We start from the raw sequence: 25,015 nt of genomic DNA, 5'->3' as shown, positions 1-25,015 counted from the left end.
TGCCTCAATAAACTCCTAATTACTGCTTATTAATAGTTAGTAAGGTAGTTGTAAAGTTTAGGTATTAGGTAGGATTAAGGGATGTAGAATATGGTCATGCAGAATAAGGCATTAATATGTGCTTTAATAAACAGCCAATATCCTAGTAATATGCATGCTAATAAGAAACTAGATAAGAGTGAGAATTGGACCCAAAACAAAAGTGTTACTAATTTTATTATTGACCTAACTTCTTATCTCAGGGGTACTTCAAGTAAATATATGAGGTCAAATAGGTTCAGCTGACAAAAAAGTTGAGGAATCCATGCATTGCATGTAAATATGAAATTACGTGATTTTGTATATTTTAATGTTGAGAAAACACACAAAAAAAGATTTCTGTAAATCCAGTGATCAAATGCTGTGTGGGTCTCAGTTTTCAGTGGCTGGTCTGTGTGTGCATTAAAGCATGTGCATTTAAAGTGACAGTAAAGACCTTTAGAAATGGACATTGTTAAAAATGTTTCAAATAAATTCTGTTTGTTTGAACATTTTTTTATTAATCAAAGAACCCTGAAAAAAGATCATGGTTTCTATAAAAACATTAAGGAGCACAACTTTTTTCAACATTGATAATAAATGTTTTTGAGCAGCAAATCATAATATTAGAATGATTTGTGAAGGATCATTTGACATTGAAGACTAGAGTAATGATGCTGAAAATTCAGCTTTACCATCACAGGAATAAATAATATATTAATAGAGAACTGTTATTTTAAATTGCAATAATATTTCATATTACAGTTTTTACTGTGTTTTTGATCAAATAAATGTAGTCTTCACCATCATTGAGCAACTCAATGGAGAGAGATGCTTTTTGCCTGTAGTAGCAACATCTACCAGTAGGGTCTAAATGGACCATGCTAACCAGCCAAACCTTGGATATCTTGGTTAATTGTTTTTTCAAAATCAAATTTGTGAAAAAAATTTACAAAATTTGGCAGTTCACGTAAACAATAGTTGGCCTATTATAAAAAACCAGAGAAAAGGTTGTGCGTTGCATTGTGGGATACAGTACTCATCGCTATGTACTTTATTATATGCTGCCCATTTTGGCAAATGTAATAGGCCATATTCAGTGCATACATGAGATTTGCACAGAATACATACTATGGCTGGGTTAAAAATATTGATTTCTCAATGTTACTCAATTCTCATTTTGATGAACTGAAATCGATTCTTAAATCCCAAGAGTCGACCTTTTAGTCTGTTGTTTTCAGTTGATAAATGAAAAAATATTTGTAGTGTACCTCCCATTCAATAAATCGCAATAAGCTTTGTGCTCTGTTACTTTTTTATATGAAACAAAACTCTCTGCTTTCAAATTGTATCAAGTTAATTACGAAATTCGATAAATACCGTTTTGGGGCTCATCAATATGGCGTGACAGATCGCACTGCTATAACACGAAATAAACATCAGAAGATATGTTGAAAGACACAGTACAACTTACTGAAATCCATATCACGTCGCATGTATTCGCTCAAAAAGTGTTTCATTCTTGGTTGAAAGTTTCAACCAAGAAAAGACGTCAATGAAACGGTTTGTAAACAGTGTGACTTAATGCTATATTCAGTGCACATACTGTATAGCTCGATAGTTAGCTAGAAAAATGAACTATAGAGAGGAGATTTTGCTCAATATATGCACTAGATTTCATATTCATATTTTTACTTAACATGCTCTTTAAAATTTCATGCGTGTTTGAATAAATCCATCATGAAAATTGAAATGTTTTTATGATTTACTGACAGGGTTCCTAGTTTACAGAATTTGAGAGATATTTTTTCCCTTTTATAGATAAAATGTATAAATAAAATTTGCCATGTAATGTCCCTCATGTACAGTACATCCAAATGAATCAATATCGAATCAAATTAAATCAAAATCGGAATTGAATCGAATCGCAAACTTGTGAATCGAAATTGAATTGTGAAATTTGTGTCAATACCCAGTCCCAGCCCTAACAGCTTACAAACTATGTGCTGCAACAATATTAAAAGTAGTATGGTAATATAGTATTCTGAATAGCTTGAATAGTTGACATGCTCTCTTTCGCTTTCTCTCTCATCGCCATTTTACCTAATTCTCCCACTTACTCGAAGGCCTAAACGACATGTCTATTTTTTCTTTCAGGGCTCTAATTTTCTGTTGCCTCAATGAATGTGTGCGTTTCTGGTACTCAGCTCGCCATTGTCTTGTTTTCATGCAGGCATTCTCCCAAATTGCACTTGGTCGTGCTGCCTTCGATCCAGTTTGAGTAATGTGCCTGTGGTCTGGGTCAGACATTGCAGCTAAGTGGGTTAATGAAAGAGAGAGTAGGAGCGATAAATACTGAGAAAGAGATAGAGGGTAAGAAAATAGGGTGAGAAACAGACGGAGAGGTCGAGCTGCCTTTTACTCTCTTGCTCTCTTTTCTCAAGCTGCTCTACAGGCGCTCCTGATAGCCGTTAGACTCAATCCTGGGAAAACAGGAAAGTCGTTAGCCGATCTGAAAACGTCTGATGATGTATCGCCCTCTTAAGATGTGCCGCTGATGATTAACGTGAGGTGACAGCGTTTTTTACCCACGTCAGTGGGGTCGAAGCAGCTGTCAATCAAGCTTGACACTGATTGACAGGGACCAGAGGGATGAGGACAGTGTGGAATGTCTTTCAGAGTGAAGCATCACTCAGAGATTCTGTTGGTGTGGTAACGGAGCCTCTGTTGGCATGGCAACGGAACACAGGGACACGAGGGCATTCTAGACTTTCAATGATATAACTGCTACACAGAGATGGTGCAAATCTGATATTGTGTCAGCCGTTATTTCAGAAATAATGATACTTAGGCGGCAGACACCTTGCTTGTGTACACAAATTGTCTGACAATGTTCTGCTCTACATTGAACTTGTGTCTCTGTGTACCGACTGAGCAAACAACAAGCCTTAATCTATCATCCTGAAAACTGGGGAAATTTGACTTATAAATGTTAGTTTTCAAACAACAAAGATGATAGTCAATAAAAGCCTCTCAGGGATGGATGATGACTTGTTAGTGAAATGTGTGGTGTGGGTTTGTTGGTGCTCACTTGTTTTGTAGCTTTGTTGTGAAGGAGTGAATATAGAGAGCTAGAATGTTGTGTACTTTCTAGTCAGAGAAACAGGACAGTGTGTTTTAAAGCCTAGAATAATACTTTATTAATACATTTTATTTTATTAAATATGTTTATTTTTGTAAAAAATTCTTTAGTCCAATTTATGAATTTCAACAATAATTTGGAATGATCCTAATTTGATTCCAATATGATTCATCTTGTCTTAATAGGACAACATTTACCATTAGGATAACTTATATTCTAGTTGGATTTTTTTTTTTTTTTGTTCGTTTACAGGATTCTTATTTCATTTTTGTTTGGTTTCAAATTATCAATAATTTTTACATATAAATGAGATATTTTTTTTAACTAGGACAAACTTTGCAAAGAAAGAAGATGTAATGGGCATTATAGCTGCATGATTAATCGTTAAAGATCATGATCTCGATTCAAACACTCACACAATCTCATTCTTAAACGACAGCGATTCGGCTGTGTCTATTAAACACTTGACAAGTACTAACACATCGAACAATCAAAACTTTGTTCGCGCTGTCGCTGAGCCAGAGAAAGCAGTTGTAATGTAGATATGAAACAGTGTCATAACCAAACAGTATCAGTAATTTCTGTGATACAAATATTCAAATTATCACAGAAGTACTGGGATAAAAGTTTTTAGATCGTATATAAACAAGTCGGATAGCCTATAAAGAAATATTTTATTTTTTTATCAATTACATCGTCACGCCAGTAGGTGGCGACAAGTGACTGTTAAAAACTATATCTGTCATTGAATCATTTATTCAAAAGATTTGTTCAAAAACGCTGATTCATCCAGTAATGAAAGTCATTTAATCATTCATTCAAACCGATTTTTTAAACATTTTAAATAGACTGCAGCACTTAACATTTTGTCAGAACCTTTAGTAAATGACACCTTATTTTGTTTAGTTGTCTGTACAGAATCAAGGGAGAATCATGATTTCCGTTTGAAACAAAAAAAGTTGTGATTCTCAATCCAGAATCGTGCAGCTCTAATTGGTAAATGCACAAAACTTCAATAAAAAGAAGAAAAAACAGACATATAAAGAAAAAGAGCTCTTAACTCACTGCTAAACCATTTGTGTACAGCAGTAAACGGTCAGATAAAACTGAAAAGTAAAAGCAGGGTATACAGAGTTCAAACTGTTGTCTGCTGAAGTGCACAAGCGTTTGTGTGTGAAAGTGTTTGTGGCAGCAGGAGAGATGGATTGACATGACACGGAGGTCATTATCCTGCACTGGTCTTTTCTCGTCGGCTTTAACAGTATTGGCTAACAAATTAAGGGGATTTGGTTGTGTGTATTTGTGTGTATGTGTAATGGGCGCATTTAACACAGAGTTCATTCGTGTAATCAGGTCAAAAAGGAATACCTTATGGCACAGGTCAGTTTGCTAACAGGCAAGTTACGGCTGAGTGTGCATGTGTGTGTCTTTTGATCCTCCTCCCCCTCATGGGGATGAATTGCCACTTTATCAATGTGCACCTGTTGTAATTCACACCTCCACCACCATAGGAGTGAATTTGGCTCTCGTCCCTCGTTCACTATGCTGGTTAAAGCTTAGCCTTAATCACAGCGCATGACTTCATTACGGATAGAGTTACAGTGACTTAATGAGCTCTTGTCCAGTCATGCACAGTGTCATAAGTCTCTGAGATGAGTGATATGCATATTTAATGGCATTATGTCATTCATTATGTCGTTTAATGACATTTTGCTTCTTTGGAATGGAGGATATGGGCGAGAAAGTTGCAAGGAAGCAGATATGTACGGCAGACAACAATCAAAATATCTTTATACCAAACACTGGAGTTCAATACCATATTTTGCTTTGCTGTTGTTATTATAATTTTTTTTTTTTTTTAAGTATGAAATACTGGATATATCAGATTAGCTGTCACCTAAGAAACGTTGGGTCTGCATTTTCTTGCTGTGTGCTTTTACTGCAGGGATGCTCAATCTTATTCCTGGAGATTTACCGTCCTCTAGATTTTAATATAAAACTCAATCAAACATGTATTAATAGCTAATAATGATCTTTATGCCAAGGGGTCAAGGTTTGGCTGGTTGGTACGGTCCAGTTAACCCTTGCTGGTAGATGCTGTAACTGTGCCATCTTGGGGCACACATTGACGGCCGTTCAAAATTAGACGTGCATTGTGAATGATTTTTTTTCCAAATGTCATATAAATCGCATTTTACATTTTTTTGCATGTGGAGGCCTTTTAAAAGTGTGAAATTGACTTATTCTTCACTGGCCTTATTCTGCCATTCATGTCAGGTCTCTGGATATAGGAAAGATCTGGAAAGATTGCAAACATTCACATTAGATAAATGTAATAAAAGTATACTTTCATATGTATATATATGTGTATATATATACTAAGTGTGTGTATCGGTCAGGTGTTCAGCTGAGTCCAACCTCAACCTTAGAACCTCAAGCAGTAGTAATTTGTAATGCCTGATTAATCAAAAACATATGTACAAAATGTAGCAAATGTATAAGCTAGCAGGCTAATCGCCTAGCGATATGCAACGCTAGTTTTCTGATCATAAAAAATACAAAGAACAAGAAATGTTTAATTTCACACTCTTCGGCTTCAGTTATATAAGGTTATATGCAGCATTATATAAAGACATGAATGGTCATAAAACATAGGCTATAGTGATTTTGTAAGATTCAGATCATTTGGAGGGTTTCTAAACAGGCATTGAATAAAGAGGAATCATGCCAACTCAACAAACTATTAATAACAGAAAATGTTGATTGAGCATCTGTGGCCTAACTATATATGATCTTTGCAAATTATGTTTTGGACTAGGAAAAAGTGACCTGCTCATAGTGGAAGTCCAAGTGATTTAAAACACGATCTGTGCCCTAGTAAAGGATGCACTACACCACATCACAGCTCACGTTCGTATCTCAAACTACTTCCTCCTCCCTTTGGTGTCCATTAGCGAACGCTACATGGTGTGTTACAAAGCACCGAGGAGTGGACGACTGAGTGATTTGGGATGGGGCTCATTGTTTCATGGTAACCATGTGCTGATATTCATTTGGCCTAAACAAGGAACAGCTTGGTAATTAATTACCCATGACCAATGGGCAGGGGGGGTGAGCCAATGCTCGCGTGTGATTGGTCAAAACAGAAGCAGGCCATCACCAAGCCCTCAGGGGAGGAAGTGATCTCTCACCCGAAAACCTGCTCTTCACTGCGCTCGTGTCTGTCAGAGTGTGTACGGTCTGATACAGATGTTATGGTTGCAGCCATTCATAACATTTACAGTATTTGGCGTACACTAGTAGTGCTGCTTTTCCTCCGTATCTGCTGGCCAAGAAAACTTTCCACGTAGAATCTCACACATCCTGTGTGTTTGTATAGGTGTGTGAAGTTGTGGGTAACGTAAGTTCAGTTTAAGGGCCCATATGGATTTGCATATGTTTAGGGCTGAGTTGTGTGTGTCCTTGTATGCATGTATATATGTATGTATATATGTATGTATGTATGTATGTATGTATGTATGTATGTATGTGTGCATGTATGTATATATGTATGCATGTGTGTATGTGTGTATGCATGTATGTGTGTGTGTGTATGTATGCATGTATGTATGCATGTATGTATATATGTATGTATGTATGTATGTGTGTGTGTATGTATGTATGTATATAGCCTACTGTATGTGTGCATGTTTGTATGCATGCGTGTATGTGTGTATGTGTGTATGCATGTATGTATGTATGTATGTATGTATGTGTGTGTGTATGTGTGTATGTATATATGTGTGTGCATGTGTGTGTGTATGTATGTATGTATGTGTGCATGTATGTATGTATGTATGTTTGTATGTATGTGTGTATGCATGTATGTATGTATGTATGTGTGTATGTATGTATGCGTGTATGTATGCATGTATGTGTGTATGTATGTGTGTATGCATGTATGTGTTTATGCATGTATGCATGTATGTGTGTGTGTGTGTGTGTGTGTGTTTGTGTGTGAATGTCTGTTCATTTGGGTGTTTTTGTGAGTCTCTGTGTGCATCTGCTAGTAGCATTGTGTTTGTAGTGCTGCATGTTTTCATGACATAAGGGAGAACACTTTCTAACTCAAACGTATCTCATATTTACCTGAATTTATCTGCTATCATTTAAAGTTGTTTTAAAATCAACAACTGTGTAATTTCATAACTGTGGTACAACAATAGGTGGAGTGGATTGTAACACCATTACAAAACAAACATCGTTTAGATTTTTTATTTTAAACCATTTATTTTAAGCATTTAAATTAAAAAAGGTTCAAATTTTATTGAACACATAACAAATGGGCTAATGGGCTATTTTCTAGGCTTTTTAATATTTAGGTCAAAGGTTGAATAAATGTTACACTATCATTAAGGTCGTAAGATTTTTAATATGTTTTTGAAAGAAGTCTCTTATGCTCAACAAGGCTGGATTTATTTTTGATCAAAAATGAAATATAGTAATAACAGTAATGTTGTGAAATATTATTTCAATTTAAAGTAACTGTTTTCTATTTTACAATATTTGAAAAAGTAACTTATTCCTATGGTGGCTAAAGTAAAATTTCATTTCCTTCAGAAATCATTCTAATATGCTGATTTGCTGCTCAATTTTTATTATTATCAATGTTGAAAACAGTTGCGCTGCTTACTTATTTATTTTTTTGGAAACGGGGAGGCATTTTTACCAGGATTTTTTTTTTTTGATGAACAGAAAGTTTAAAAGAACAGCATTTATTTGAATTGCAATAGCTTTTTATAACCCTTTACAAGGCTATTTTTGATAAATGTAATGCATCCTTGCTGAATAAGTATACATTTCTTAAAAAAAAAAAAAATACTGACCCCAAAGTTTTGAATGGTAATGTACATCAAATTAAACGGAGACATCTGCTGATTCAGATGACACCAGCAGTTGTCATATAATATTCATTAACCTAATTGCAAATCAAATTATAGCCCAGAAGTGAATGTAATTTTCAAAAAAATTTAATCTTGTAAAAATCTTGTACACAGAGATTTAGAGGTTGTACTGTCACCTAGATAGTAGATGGTCAAATATGACAGGGAATTGATCGCTGTAGTGTGTATAAACGTACCCTGTGATATTCTCAGTGAACAAAATTATAATCGAAAAATTCTCACAAAAATCTGATTTAATAAAGCTTGATTTTGGAATCTATGCCTCAGCTGCAATCAGAGCAAACCGCTGCTGGCTGTTATTTAGGCGTCATTATGAGGAGAGAGCACTTCAGTAAAGGTTACAGCTCAGATGCAGGAGTTCATAAACACTGGTTAATGGAATCGCGCTCGCAGTGCCATATGACAGATATACCTTAGAGACGAGTGTGGAGTGTGTGCGAGGTGTGTATTTGGGAACGTATGCTTGCACGGAAGCCAAGACAGAAATGCTGGCTAAATGTCTAAGTATGAAATGAGCTTAGTTAGAGGTAAATATCAAGTTGTTTCCCTCTGATAGTGTCATTTGCCTGTTTCGGTATTTGTGTGTTGCGTGTACCCAGAGATTTGACGTAAGAAGGCAGGCCGTATACCTCCATAGTGTTGCACTGGATTACTAGACAGCCCTAATCTCTCACTTTAAGTGTGATCTGTGTGTGAGTGCATGCGCGTGCATGTGCGCGTGCGGTTCTTCTGTTACACGATATGTTACAAACCTCTGTCATCTCTTTATGCTGAATTAAATAACATTTTTGTGTGTTCCGGAAACTGAATCAGCTGTCTCGGGTTTATCGGAATTCATTCTGTATAACTGCATCAATGAATGTTAATTCAGTTTCTGGTTGTTATCAAAGCTTTCCCACCCCGCTCTGAAACAGAGCTCGTATGAGATGGGAGGGAGTCTGTGATGTGCTTTTGTACAAACATTTTGTTGAATACATAATTTATTACTTCGCCAGGAAGAACTGAGATGGAGGACTGCGTAGAAAAACGCCTTATCTGTGTTTCCCAAAGCAATGAAAGAAACAGAGATGCGTTACAGTGCTCAAATGTACACACTTGTATTTATTCATTTCACATCCTCTCTCGCCCTCTAAAATGTGCACAATGTCAGGATACCTTTGAATCACCTGTCACACACGTCGTCGGCTAGCCTTCCCTGTGTTCGCTCAGTTTAATTGTGTCGGTTTTACTTGTAAGTCTTGTTTGGTTTGTTCTGGACTGCGGTAATCATGCTGGTTTGGTTCTAGTTTTGATCATCGACTGCTTTTAAGATCAATAAATCATTCTAAGTGGCATTTTAGCTGACACCAACACACTTGCACAGGCTTGTTGGAAGCTTTCTGACCATTGTAGCCAATCTGAGGCCCTTGGGGGCCATTCTCTCATCTTAAGCCAATTGTCAATCAGGCACAACTGTCTCGCAGAAAATCAAGAGAGAGCAATCTATCGGAGCAGGCAGATGCATGGATATTATACAGCACCACGGGGAATGTGCGTGTATATGTAACATTTTTTGTCGTCTGTGTCAGTTAAACTTAAGCGTTGGTGGTAGCCATCCAGCAAATGCTGAGCGACACTGGAATTCTTCACAATAAACACCCATATACAGTGACAACAGGCATAGATAGATGCAGTTTGAGTGTGCAAGCATGTACATACTGTTTGTCTGAGAGCAAATAATTACAAATATTACAATAGCTGTATATATGATGTATTTATGTAATATGTAACAACTGAAATAATGTGTGCATTTCTAGTTCAACAGCTACACTAGTCAACAGTGGTTCGGAATGAGATCAAAACCTGCCTTGAGCTCTTTGGGTTTAACATTAAGAAAAAACACAAGTGAAAAGCCGTGCCTTCGTGTCACTGTGACTGGCTATCAGTACAATACAGAGAAAAATAACACATTGAAATGATTAATGCATTTAATGCAACCTGAGGATGAGTAAATGGTGACACAATTTTCATTTCACTATCCCTTTAAGCAATATCACATGAATGCTGTTTTTGTCCCAAAAGCACGAGTGCAAATGTGATATTGATTTTATACAACAGTTCAATAAATAAGAAGTTAATATTGTGTTATATTTTAGACACAGTATTGACTGTTTATGCTCAATGTTGCCTGCGAAGATATTACCTATAAAGCCACTATTGTGCAAAACTGTTGTGCGTCTCCGAGCAACAGACAGCGGTGTTTCGTTTCTGAATGACTTAATGTTTTTAGCAAATCAATGGGGTGAAGTATTGATTCAGTGGATAATGAATCGACCTGTTGAACAAATTGAATGAATGAAATACTCAACGACTTACTCGTTAAGACATTTACCGCCACCTACTGGCAGTTTTGGTTTCTTATTGAGAGTATCATTTCATTAACAAAATAATTTCATATTTCCATATTAATAAAAAACCCAATTTAAAACCTATTAATCCCATTTCATTATTTATGCAATTGTATTAAAGTGTAAATGCAATCAGGCCACCTCTGAGCTGCTAAACGGACTGTAAATATATCTAAATACTAATTCAGATGCAGCTTATGAAAAAAAAAAGTAGCCGTTGTAGCCTAAATGTTGAATCAAATTAAAAAAATATATTTCTAAAGCTACTTTTTGTAATGTCTTTTTGATGCTTTTCTCATTTAACACATTAATGACTTTAAATGATCTTTTGGGGGTAATTTCTCAGCCAAAACTGATGTGTGATCATTTTGTGATTAATAAGATTAATTAATTGGCACATCATGTAGTTAATTAGAATCAAAATTTGAATGGCTTGATATATAGTTTTTACATTTGATGTGACTTGGTTTTAAAAAATAGTGTGGTAATATATCGTATAAATGATATTCCTCATGCTTTTAACCCAGACACTGTGTAAACATCAAATGAAACTGAACATGGATTTACACTGGACTTAAAGCCACCTGAACACAAAGAGAGAACTTTCAGAAGTCTGCTACCTATCATTGGTGTGTATCTGATAGCCCAGCATGTCAATCAGCATTTCAGACGGTTCTGTAACATGCATTTTGTTAAAACATTCCTGGAGCTGACATTGAGCCTTGAGCTCCTTAGGAGAAAATGCGTGGGAGGTGTGTGTGTTGTATTTCATTTATTTATTTTTAGTATTATTAGTATTATTGCAAGAGATGGTGGTTTCATGTATGTTCACAATGTGTCTCCAAAATACCTTTTTCAGTAGGCTGTGAATAGGTGTTACTATGGACTTTAAGACCACACAATCTATATAACTGTGTCTGTATATAGCAGTCTCTGTTTGTGTGTGTGTGTGTGTGTGTGTGTGTGGAGGAAGGTTCATTTGAATAGTTGCTATGGAAACCAAGTGCTGTTAAAATGAGAGGCAGAGCCAAATAGAGCATCTTAGTCTCTCCTCCCTCTCTTGTTCACTCAGCTGCTGTTCTCCTAGTCTTCTATCTCCCTATCTAGTGCTCATCCTTCCGATCTGTGTGCTTCACTTTGCTTACCTCCTCTTAATGAGCTGATTATTAGAACGGTTTCTCTTTTCGTCACTACTCTCGTTCTGTCTCTGCTTCATTCGTTTAGTCTTCTAATTTTCTCTTTTCCGTTTTTTTCAATTTCTTTTTGCAGCTCATCTCCATACTTTTCCATTCCCCCTCAACTGAGTTCTCTCTCTCTCTCTTTCCTTCTTTCTCTTTCTTCCTCCCACACTTTGTCCTCCTCCGTCTCTTCTCTCGTATGCAGCAGAGAGAGCTAATTCACAATTAGCATGTGTACCTGCAATTAGCACTGACAAACCTCCAATAATTAGCCTTGTAAAAGCAGTCTTCCTTTTTCAAGCGTGTTTGCTTTCTTTCCGAGCAATGCCTCCTTTAATGTTGTCCTTTCATCCTTTTGTCCTCCTCTTCACCCACCATGTTTTTCTTTACCTGTTCTTTAAAGACCCTTGAAATGAGTTTTGTGGCTGTTAGCTGGCATGTCGTTTAGTCTGTTACCCTCCAAAAATAGGCTGCTACTGGTTAAATATCTACTGTAATATAAGGAAATAAATGATTTTAATGTCGTTAAAAAAAAAAAAACGATGCTTTTTGCACGCAAAATGGAAGAAGACTCTGCTCACCAAGATTGCATTTATTTAATCAAATATGCATATTGTGAATTGTATTATTACAATTTAAATTAAGAGTTTTCCATTTGAATATATTTCAAAATGTAATTTAATCCTGTGATGCAAAGCTGAATTTTCAGCATCATTACTCCAGTCTTCACCAGTGTCACATGATCCTTCAGAAATCATTCTTATATGCTGATCTGCTGCTCAAGAAACATTTTCTTATTATTGTCAATGTTCAAAATCGTTGTTTTGTGTAATCGCTTTTTGTGAAACAACATTTATTTGAAATAGAAATTGGTTACACTTTATTTTAAGGTGTCATTGTTACAGTGTAATTATATATTTAAGTACTGAGTAATATTAATTAACTACATGTACTTCCTATAGGGTTAGGGTAGGATCAGGGTTTGGTTTAGGGTTAGTTGCATGTCTAACCCTAGTTATGCCTAATTTACTGTTATTACTATGGTAAGTAACATGTAACATGGACACTGTAAAATAAAGTGTTACCTAGAAATCTTTTGCAACATTATAAATGTCTTTACTGTTACTTTTGATCAATGCATACTTGTTGTATAAAAGTATTAGTTTTACTGACCTCAAATTTTGGAACGGTAGTGTCTGCGCAAATTCCCGTTTCAATGAAAAATGTCAAGAAATGAAACTGCACTAATCAAACAATTTTGTGCTTTTTAGTATGCTTCAGAAATTAAAGGTGCAGTAAGCGATTTATGAGAAACAATGTTGATATTTGAAATCAACCCAAACAAACACACCCCTCCCTTCATTGCTCCTCCCCCAAAATGCACAAACACTCAATGCAAGTGTGGATGAAAGCTTTATCATAGCTGAAGCAAAGCAAAATAATGCTTCGCGAAAAGTGAAAAAAGCGAAGATGACGAACAAACGACAAAGAAGAACAAAAAATAAACATACAGTACACAAGAATACAATCAAGAGTTTGTTGTTAGTCGTCAGCAGCACAGAAGCTCCAGACAAACAATGACTCTCAAAAACTGTCCTGTTACTATAGCTAACGTTACAACAAACGCATTGTGTTGTTTCTGTGAAGCCAATGTTACTCAATACTCACATATGGAGCAGAAACAATGCTAATATTAACGCGGGTCCTAAAGCTCTTGCCTGATCATAACCCTTCTTTTTACAGTGATAGTCCTCTGACCTTTTCTCTTTTGTAATGTCTCTCAGCCATCTCTCTTTCTACAGTCTTTCTTCAAATCTCCCTCTTGCTCACTCGCTCCCCTCCCCCATCATGAGTGTATACGCCCTCTGGTGCTGATTGGCTACAAGTGTGTTGTGCTGCTCGGGTCCGATCCACTTTCAGAAATCGCTTACTACACCTTTAACAAACAGACAGAAATTTATTCCCTAATGACTAACTTGTTTCACACCTCTGCTAATGAAAATGGCTCTAAATAACAATAAGTGTTCGTCAAAAACATCACAGAAAGGTAACTGGCCAATGTCAGTTACTTTGTGTGTATTTGTTTGTGTGAGAGAGAATATGCTGTTTGCTGATAAATCATCTTGTATCTTATTCATCTGATTGCATTTGGTATTCATTGTGCACACATTACTCTCCCTATTTATCTCTCTCTGTACACACACAGTTACTTTTTTCTCTCACTGTGTTTCACAATCTAGGTTATTTGAACTCTTTGAGCTCATTTTTGAAGTGCATGAATGTGTAGGCCAGGCTTTGTCTACACTGTAGGAACAAATGTCCCCACAAGAGACAGAAAATAGCATTAGTTATCTCAGGATAAAAACAACTGAGGTCAATGGCAAATCCCCAGTATAACAAGCGTAATTGTCCACAGATTTGACAAAACCTCAATTTTGGATGTTATTAAAGGTAAAAATATAAACAAAAAACCTGTATTTTTATAAAATTGGCAAAATCCGTCCTGACCTCTCTTAACATAAATAATTATAGGCTTACCGTAGTGATTTAGGGCAAGATGGTTTAATGATGTACTCGCTCATTATTTAAGTTGTTAATTTTGAAGAAAAAAGTTACATAGTGTAGCTCTAATTGTAAAAACATTAGAAGTCTTTTGCATGTCCTTAGTTAGATAAACGTAAGAGTGTTTACTGCTGCAAACGACCTAATTTCTCAAGATTGCCAGTTCCTGTGATTTCTGTCCAACATACGTCAATAATGAAGAGGACAGACCGTTGAAATGAGGACACATGCTCTTTTTAAAACGACAGGCTGGTCAGCTTTACTTGCGTACTGCGACTCAACTTTCACCAGCCAGAGTCAAGTTCAGATCATGTAGATCTGATGCGAATTCATCTCCCAAACTAAAGTTGTCTCCCTCTGTCTCCTCTTTTTCTCTGTCTGCAGGGACTGTATCTTCACTCCTCCGCCATGCTTGTCAGCCTCCACCTCTCCTCTTCCCCTTTCTCCGACCGTCGCGTCCTGTCTTTCGTCTCCCTCGCTTCCTCTTCCAAACCGACCCTCTCCCTCTCGCTGCTTCTCCTCTCTCTCTTCTTCTTCCCCACCTGCGAGTCTCGCCGTGGAGGCGGGATCGGGACGCCCGGCAGCGAGCGAGGCCAATCGATCATCAGCCCTCCTCATTATCCTCCACCAGGAGTCAATCCAGTGGGCCCTCCCTTGCCACCAAAGTTTGCTCAAGGCCTTAGCATCGCGGTGATCCTTGTGGGAAACTCCAGCGAGGTGTCTCTCTCTGAAGGTCTGGAGAAAGAGGAGTTCCTACACGTGCCTCTCTCTCCTAAAGTCGAGCTGGTCACAATGAACGAAACAGACCCCAAGAGTATCATAAACCGCATCTGTGCTCTAATGTCACGGAACTGGCTCCAGGGCGTGGTGTTTGGGGACGATACCGATCAGGAGGCCATCGCCCAGATATTGGACTTCATCTCGGCTCAGACGCACATCCCCATCCTGGGCATCCGCGGAGGCTCTTCCATGATCATGGCCGCCAAGGTATGAAAGACGTAACTGCTACCTACACATTTTAGGGCATTTTAGGTGCAAAGGTTGTTCAGATGAGGATACATTTTGCTGCCTTTATAAGAAACTTCATTTTCAGCAGATTCTAAAACACAAGTATTTTTAGTGGATAAAGCAATCCCAGAATGCATTGTGATGAGCTAAGTGAACCTTGTTCCAAGATGGTTTACAGAGTTGAAAGATTTGCTGATTATAAATCATAATGCCATTTTTTTATTTCTTAATATTAGTTCATTTACTTTACACTTTTAAAGGTTCCATTAGTTAACTACATTAGTTAACATGAGCTAACAATGAACAATTGCTTCTACTGCATTTATTAATCTTAGTTCATGTAAATCTCAACATTTACTAATATTTAAAATCAGAAATGATATTTGTTAACATCATGTACGCACGGTGATCCAACAAATTGGAACATTGAACAAACAATGAACAATTAACTAACATTAACAAAAAATTATAAATGCTATAAATCCTTGTTAATCCATGTTTTTTATCAAAAAAGAGAATTTTATCAATCTTTTCAATATATTTGAATGATATATACACGTATATATGTCAGTATGTATGTATGTATATTGAAAAGTGCAGATAAAAAGTTAATGTAAGTTTTTTTGTACTTATCTACCTTATTATGCAAAGCAGAAGCAATTTGTTCATGAATGTGCAAGACTTCCTATCTATTAGCCGCTAAAGGTAAATAACTTGAAGAATAAAGTGCAGTAAATGGTAAAACGTTATAAAAAACGTACCAAGCACAATGTTCTCTCACCATTCCTGATAACACACACTCACAGCGTTCGGCTGGTCTTGTGGCTGTCAGAGCAGAAACGAAAGCTGATGCTCTCCGTATGTTTTTCTGTTGTTTCCAGTCGCGTTCATATGTAAATTACTTCAAGCTTATTTCGTCCATTAGATCAAAAGATCTGAAAAGCCCATACATTTACCAGCCCATAGATCCTCCCCTCAAAGAAATGAAGACATAAGTGGTTGAAAGTGGACAAAAGAGACAGATTAAAACACGGATTGATAACATTTCAAAGTTATCTAGTCTTTAATAATGTTCTTAAAACGTTAGCAAAAAATCTTTATTTATACATCGTTCATGTAGCGTTTTTTCTGAAACCTTTTAGTTGGACATTTGTCTAACATATTTTAAATGTTAGCCTACTTCTTGTTCACAGAACATTTAAAGGTGAACTATGCAGGTTTTTTTTACCTTAACTGAACAGCTTCGGAGTCATTGGAATGGTTATATGACTGTTTTCGGGTTGAATGGTGGTCTTCTCGCACCCCCCTAGCGCCTTTGAGCAGGAAAACCACCCTTGCAACTTTGGGCCGGCGGGCCTCTTTGAAAACAAATGCACATGACAGGAAGGAGAAAATGGGAGGGGGGCGAGTCGCCAATGAGTTTTGACGACAGTGTTGTCAAATATCTATTCCGAAGCTGTAGGGGGAGCTCTATAGAGAAACCCGCGAGCAAAAAACTGCATAGCGCTGCTTTAAAAGTAATGTTCCCTTAACGTTAGCATAACCAAGAAAAAAGCGTTTTGACGTTTTAAAATTTTATTCAGAAATAACGTTTTCGTAACTTCATGGGAGCGTTAGCAAAACATTCCTAGAATATATTTGTCTTAGCCGGGGAGCTGGAAGTGAGAAGGGACGGTATCTTGATTTAAAGATTTCGAGAGCACATGAATTAAAAAAAATTAAAATTATGTGCATGGATAAATCATTTATAATTAATCCTCAAATATCCCATAGAAAAAACAAGAATGGCCAAATTCCATTTCATGGTGACTTTAACCAAAATGTTTAGATAACTAACCTTAAAGACACTTAAGAAGTGCTTCACATAAACCTTACACTTAATAGATGAGTGGCAGTAAGTTGTGTGTGTAGATCATTCCTGAGAACGTTTGATTAGGATGCTTGGAGAGTAGCTGCCTGTGTAGACAGTAGACTCACTCGGGTTTGGAACAGAGCCACGCTGTCTCTTCTTCTCCCCCCTCAATATCTTCGATTCCTCTCATGCATGTTTCCACATGTTCCTCGCTTTCCCTTTTTTTTCCGCCAAGGTCAGAGTTGTGTAGCAGACTTGTGCCTGCTGTTAAGTCAGTGGAGGTCTGAAGTGCTGGAAAGAGATGTGACAGAACGCATAGTGCTGTGTCCTGTCAGTGCTGTCGTGAACTACCTGCAATGTGCTTCATTAAGATGACTGTGTTCCAAAGAGGCAGAAGAAAGGGAGAGAGAATTAGAGAGAAAATAAAAGCTATGCAGATTTGTTTTTCAAAAGACAATGTGTTTTTTTCTTTCTCTGGCCAATAAGAAAGAAGGTAATAAAAAAAAGATGAGACGGAGGGAGGGAGAAAAGTGCAGAAAGAGAAGGAAATGTCAGAGGGACTTTTTGTAAATGCCACACAGTAAAAAACAGGGAGTCAAGTACATTTATTTTGTCATCTTGGAAAAAAGGAGAAACAGATGGGGGACGATAACTGCAGACACTCGCAATGTTAAATACACCGTGCAGACAAATATTACCTAGACTTTAACACAACATTCTCAAGCTTTTTGCAGCTGCATGCATAATCACGGCCGTCCCAAGGAGACTTATTTTTAAACAGTTTTCGGAAACTCAGTACACCCAGTGTTCTCGGGGTGTTTAAGGGGGCAGCCATTACTGCTGAAACCTGGTGGTAAATCAGTGACCCCCATCCTGAACAGCCTTTGCTTTAATGGAACAGGTTGCTTTATATTTCTCAAGAGGGACACTATTTATCCAAACACAGACTGCAGTTTATTTCCAAGAAGAAGTTCACTGAACATGCAGCTCAGATCAGTTGTCCTGATTGGTGCTTCTTTGATGTGTATGGCTGCAGATGGTTGATGTGTCAAGATCTCGTTACAGAGAATCATGCTTGATATGAACTGAAAATTTAAATTTAAATGTGAACGGTGGACGTGATACTTTTTCACTGGATGAATTTTAGGGACTGACTGAGAATATTAAATACATTGTCACGCTGGAAACTAAAAATTTAAACAAACTAATTATTCACAATTAATTATATATATATATATATATATATATATATATCAATATGAAGAACATTCTTAGAAATTACTTTGTTGTGGCAGATGAAAGCACTGAATAATAAACAAAAGTGGCTTTAGAGGTGGAAAAGATGCTTTGATTTTTATTTAAATCACTGAATATACTTATCACAGGTCTACAGTCCAGTGTTGTTATTGTTAACTAAAATTAAAATGATTAAAAATATTAAACAAATGATAAATGCTGGATGAAAAACATAATAATTAAAAGCTTAATAATAATAAAAAAATCACGATTAATCGATTCTAAAATAAAAGTTTGTGTTTATATAATATATGTGTGTATATATATTATTGTGTTTATATATATATATATATATTTTATGTGTGTGCATGTCTGTGTGTTTATAAATACATACACGCACACACACATATATAATATACTGTATATGTAAATATAATAATATATATATACACATATATATAATATATATATATATATATGCATTGGAAACCAAATGAAATAAAAACAAGTTGAAGTACTAAAATTACAAAAATGATTAGAGCATCTTCCGCATATACAGTTACTTATTTGCACTGATTGGTCTTCCTTCTGGATCTTGAATGCACCTTAAAATATATTATATAATACTTAAACTTAAATAGAAAAATGTACATATAAAAATAAAAACTATTCAAAATATTAATAAATACTGTAATATTATATATAAAATAACACTGCTACAGTCCACAATCTGTTTTGCAGTTGAGTTTCAGGTCAGTCTGTCTGAGGTTGACTAAATAGCCGTTCGCACAGGACATGTTCTTATATTTTGATTATGACTTTTTAAAATTCTCTTTTAATTGTCGGTTTAGATATGCAATGTGATTATGATCCAAAACACTGGAATAAATCATCCAGAGACTGATTCAGAATGAACTGCCAAATGATTATTGATTGATGACGCCGTAGGTCATTGGTTCTAAAGAAGACATGAACTTCATGGTTAAGACTTGAGAGTTGACTTCAACTTGCAAAATACAATAACTTACTTTTTTAATTTTGGTATTTTTTATGTCTCCCATTAATTTTAGATGTACATAGATCCGTTTTAAAACGCATTGGGAATGTTCAACTCGTCTGTCAGCAATCTCTTTGTTCTAGATCTATTTTTTGCCATATCTGCAGGGTGTTACAAGGAGAGGAGCTCTTTTTAGTGTTGGTGAAGGTTTGCTAAAACATAACACATCCTCTCGTAAGCCACTGAGGAGCTCGATAAGGGGCTAATTGAATTAGCGGAAACATTTTACCATGCTTGATGCCTTTCCATCCAACCACACATACATAATTGCACTGTTATCTTTCTTTTATGACTCTTCTTCGTTCCCAAGAGCAGTGGAGTTGATGGAGATATATAGATTTTAGATAGGTGGGGGTGGGGGTGGGGCTTAAGTATACGTACATAAGCCATTATAAGCATTATTAAGACTTGTTTCTAATTCTGTGACTTTACTCCGTGACATTGGACTCTGTCCACCATACTAACTCTAGGTAAGCATTGTGCTGGCTTATCCGTTCCGTGCGCGAGTGTTAATGGGGAGTCATAGGAGCGCTGGGATACTTAACGAGCGCAGTCGCACTGCTAATTTCCTGCTTAATGGGAACACATGCAAAATCAGCCTCTCTCACTGGCACATGGAAGCATTAGATGTGCATGTTGAGTATAGCAGGGAGAGTTTAGATGCACCTGCTTGGCCGGTTCATCCAACACATTTGCTCGCACGTACTTTCGCGCACACACACACACACACACACACACTCAGAGAGAGCACAGTACATTCTCTTCTGCATTTGCATTTTCAGTCATTTGCGTCTGCTATGTTTTAGTATACCACATCTGTCCATTTCTTTTTTTCAAATGTTTTATTTAATCAGTTGAAACTGTTGTGAATCCGCGTGACTTCATTTTTTGCATTTGTGGTCACTTTAGAGTCTGTTATTCTGCAACACTGATTCACAACACAGCAGGCTTCAGAATTTCACATTGAAAAACTAGGAAACAATCTAACCTAATAAATTTAATTTAATCCAAACGGAAATATAAAAAATCTATAAAATCGACCTTTTTTTCTGACTAAACTTTTTATCTTTAAACATTTTTTTAAAAGAAGAAACATTATGACATAAAATCAATCAGAAATATATTTTAAATTCTACAATATTTCTCAGTCACTAATCAAATAAGCAGATTTCTGACATTGGCATGTGAATTCCTCTTGAGTGCTGCTGTCACCTATAAAGTTAACTATAACAATAACTATATATCAGCGTCCACACCAGCGGACGACTTCTTTCTGTTTATCTGCGCGGCAGTTTTGTCATCTGCCGCTTTAAATGCTCGAGCTCGTTACAGCAGGATGGATTCTGATTTGCTGTCATTGTTTTTATCGTTCATCAGCTCGAATAAAATCATGCTGAAAGTGATTCATTTCCAACGATATCGTTCCTCTCTGCCGTTTGTATTGTTAATTGTGGTGTGGACTGCTATGGTGTGGTGCAGAATGGGAATATTTTCACTGGTGGGCTCACTAATAGGGTGACCATATTTTAGTTTTCAGAAAAGAGGACGGGGGCGTGGTTTGTGGAGGCGTGGTTAAGAGGACGGGGGCGTGGTTTGTGGAGGCGTGGTTAAGAGGACGGGGGCGTGGTTTGCGGAGGCGTGGTTAAGAGGTGGGGGCGTGGTTGGGGGTGAATGCATCAAAAAATACTTGACAAATGCATTCACAACCTTGCAACTATTGTACTTTAATACATAAAGTAATACATCCTTTCCATTCAATGTTTGGCCCGTAACAATAGAATACTATATAAAAAAAAAAGTTTAGCTTTTAACACCTTTTACATGACACTATTTATTTTCATGGCCATAGGTTAAAAATCTACTACCAAAATAAAAAATCTACTACACTATTTCAGTAAAAAAAAAGAAAAAGTCAATCCTCCTGATGTTCTCTTGTAGCCTATACTTTCTTTATGTGGGCTTCTAGGTCGCTAGCACATTTATTTGACACTGACACGTACGTGCCAGCTTTGCAGTTCATGCATTCTGCTTTACACGGATCCCGACCGAAACAAAAACACAGGAATTTTCTCTGTAAATCATCTGTGAATTTGCATTTGGGCTTTTTTTTTTTACACTGTGAGCTACTTACATCTTATCTCGCACTTGACCGTAAACTGAAGCGTCGAGTCACGCACTCACGCTGCTAAAATTCTGTGAATGTAAAGTCCGCCTACTTTAATTTGATTGGTCATTTCAAATATTCTGACATTGACGAGCAGTGACAGACCACACACACACACACACACACACACAGAGGCCTCTGTATTCTGACGTGCTCTCTGCTTGCCGCTGCGGATTGAGGAACGCGCTGATTATAACAAGACGGGGCGAAGCCGAAGCCGGTTTCATATGTTTTGTGTGCAAAGGCAAGCGTGTATTTAAAGTACACGCTTAATGGCCCAATGAAAAATAATGAAAACCAGGACATTTTCATCACTTTATAAAAAAACAGCCAGGACGGCCAGGACAGGACGTGAAAACAGGACATGTCCTGGGAAAACAGGACGTTTGGTCACCCTACTCACTAATGGATAGTGTTTTGAAAGCTGACGCTATCAATGTTAGGCTGATACTATCAGTGCCTTGTTTCAAATGATCCTCCAGTCCACCTCTCCAAAAATCTAGACACTCTGCGGAAAAAAAAGAAGTGTTTTTGATTGAAAGCCTGTTGCTGTCAGCATCACAGGGGAAGCCATGCAACACTTTTGCATTTGCACATTGCAAGCGAACACTTGTGTTGTGACCCATGTTTCAGTGCTGTTTCTCGCTGGTGTCACACAATCTCATGAATACAGTAGTTATGATGACACACTGCTAATGTAGAAAAGCACTATAGTGCACGTCTACATAACATCCAGTGACACTGACTCATCGTTTAAACCTAGAATAAAATATAATTGAATTCCACTTTAACATTATAAATAATAATAAATAAAAACATTATAGATAAAATATTTTTTTATATAAATGTTTTATTTTTCATATATATATATATATATTCAAAAGTAGATTTTTAATTTGCAAGAAGTCTCTTATTCTCACCAAGGCTGCATTTATTTGATGAAAATACAGTAAAACAGTAATATTGTTAAACATTGTTACAATTTTAAATAATTGTTTTCTATTTGAATACATTTTTAAATGTAATTTATTCCTAATTTTCAACATCATTACTCCAGTCTTCAGTGTCACATGATCCTTCAGAAATAGTTCTAACACGCTGATTTGATGCTCAAGAAACATTTCTTAATATCATCAACATGTGCCACTTAAAATTTGTATGGAATTTTTTTTCAGGATTATTTGTAGAATAGAAAGTTCAAAGGAACAGTATTTATGTAAAATCTTTTTTTTTTTTTAAACAATGTGAAAGTCTTTTTTACTGTCACTTTTGATGTATTTTATGCAGCCTTGCCCCACATTTTTGAATGGTAGTGTATATAATAACTTTTTATTGCAAATTAAAATTATATTATTGTTATGGTAATTTAAGTGAAAAGGTGAACTGAAAAATTACCATGAATTTCATGAATGTATTTCTTGTCTCCTTTTTGTTTTAATGACAGCAGCACTCAAGCTGAATTTATTCCGCCGTTTTGAGCAAAACCTGATGATCATGTTTTTCAGCGTGATTTAATATCGATCCAAAGAACATCTGACCATTCAGATTCTCAGCTGTTCTCTATTGTGCGTCTTAATGTTTCATTGGTTTACAAAAACATAAACCTTTTCATTTATTTCAAAGTTTAAATTGTTTTTTGAACTGCCTCAGACGTGGAGCCCCACAGATTTCAAGCCCCTTTACATAAAAGCGTTTCTTTACATCATTTCTAAGTCTGAATGCAAAAAAACACAGATCAAACTGCAAACGAGTGAATGCTACTCGGAAAAAAAAGCAAGAATGGATGGAGAGAAGGAAGGATGAATATGACAGCTGGAGAGGGAGGTAGAAAAAGACTAGGGTGGGAGAGAGAGAGAGAGAGAGAGAGATAGAGGAAAGGAAGAGGGGACTGTTTTAAAATGAAACATGTGGGTGTGAAACAGAGGAAGAGGAAGGCACTCAACATGCAGTTACAACACGCTTACATCTAAATCGAGGCATTCAAAAAACACACAAAAAAAAAACAGATTGAAAGAGATGAAACGTGACTTTTGGAGAAATTTTGCATTAAGGGATGATCACAGAGGGGCAAAAAAGATGTATATGGGACAAACTGAATGAGAAAGAGAGAATCTAAAAGAGCTACTGTGATTCCCGAGCACGGATGGGGGAGTGAATGCATTGTGCATGTGAACGGACGAGAGAGATGTGTGACATGCCACAGGAGGTGGTGGTTAAATAGAGGGGATTGAAGAGTGTTTTCAACCCTGTCTTTTTCTTAATAATTACTTTTACACCCTCTCTCTCTCTTCCACTCTCTCTTTCTGTCTTTCTCTACCCAACCCCAAACACACTCTGTGGGCTGCATGCGTTGGCATGGCAACCGCTGCTACATACATTTCTATATATATGTAGAAGGAAAGCGAGAGAGAGAAAGAAACCGAGCGGGTCAGGAAAAGGCAGAAGAGGAGATTTTAGAACGTTTCAATTGCTCTGCATATAAATGTAGTCGGTATAGGGAACAAGTGTGCATCGATATATCATTTCATTGAGAGTGGGCAGGGAAATTCACTCACCATTCATGGTGTAACCCGCTAGGTACAAAAGCTGTCACTGTGGCGGTACCTTTTCAAAAGGTACACCTTTGAACCTAAAGGGTGCATATTAGTCCCTCAAAGGTACATATTGGTACCAAAAGTGTACATATTAGTTCCAAAAGTGTACATATTAGTACCTAAATGGTACATATTAGAACCCTTTTGAAGGGTACTGTCCCAGTGACAGCTTTTGTACCTTTTTTTCTGAGAGTGCATGTTGAGAGAAACTGAGAGTTTGGGCACTGAAATAGTTTTTATTCACCTCAGGCTTGGTTTCTGTTCATGGGTTAAAAAAGGGTTATGGATGCCCTTATTAACCCTTATTTCCCAATCATTTAAAACTAAATTTAGGGATTTGAGTATAACAAAAAAGTTTAGGGTTGGAAAGTCCTTTTTATGTTTTTGAAGAAGTATCTTATGCTTATTTATTTGATCAAACATACAGTTGCAGTACAGTTAAAAACTGCAAATTATTAAATATTCTTAAATTTTAATATATATTAAAATGTAATTTATTCCTGTGAATCAAAGCTGAATTTTCAGCATCATTACTCCAGTCTTCAGTGTCACAATGATCCTTCAGAAATCATAATATGAAAGAAACATTTCTCATTATTATCAATGTTGAAAACAGTTGTGCTGCTTAATGTTTTTGTGGAAACCGTGATACATTTTTTTTCAGGATTTTTCGATAAAAAGAAAGTTCAAAAGAACAGTGTTTATTTGAAATAGAAATCTTTTGTAACATTAATGTATTTGCTGTCACTTTTGATCAATTTAATGCGCCCTTGCTGAATAAAAGTATAACTTTTTCTTTTTTTAACATAGTACTGACCTTAAACTTTTGAATGGTAGTGTATATAATTATACATATTTTATATATATATATTTT

The 25,015-nt window shown here is 36.4% G+C and overlaps 1 protein-coding gene across 1 annotated transcript in view; it reads left to right on the top strand.

Moving 5' to 3' along the window:
• The window catches only part of grin2bb (glutamate receptor, ionotropic, N-methyl D-aspartate 2B-b), a 92,659-nt gene that overhangs the window by 1,060 nt on the left and 66,584 nt on the right, over positions 1 to 25,015 (top strand). Inside the window, exon 2 of the mRNA XM_084394128.1 lies at positions 14,615 to 15,217. Within this exon, the coding sequence (XP_084250254.1) occupies positions 14,615 to 15,217 (603 nt within the window). The remainder of the gene's footprint in view (positions 1 to 14,614; positions 15,218 to 25,015) is intronic.

The sequence above is a fragment of the Rutilus rutilus genome (assembly GCF_951802725.1).
Source record: "Rutilus rutilus genome assembly, chromosome: 2".
Taxonomy (NCBI): Eukaryota; Metazoa; Chordata; class Actinopteri; order Cypriniformes; family Leuciscidae; genus Rutilus; species Rutilus rutilus.
This window is presented reverse-complemented; position numbering and strand designations above follow the sequence as displayed.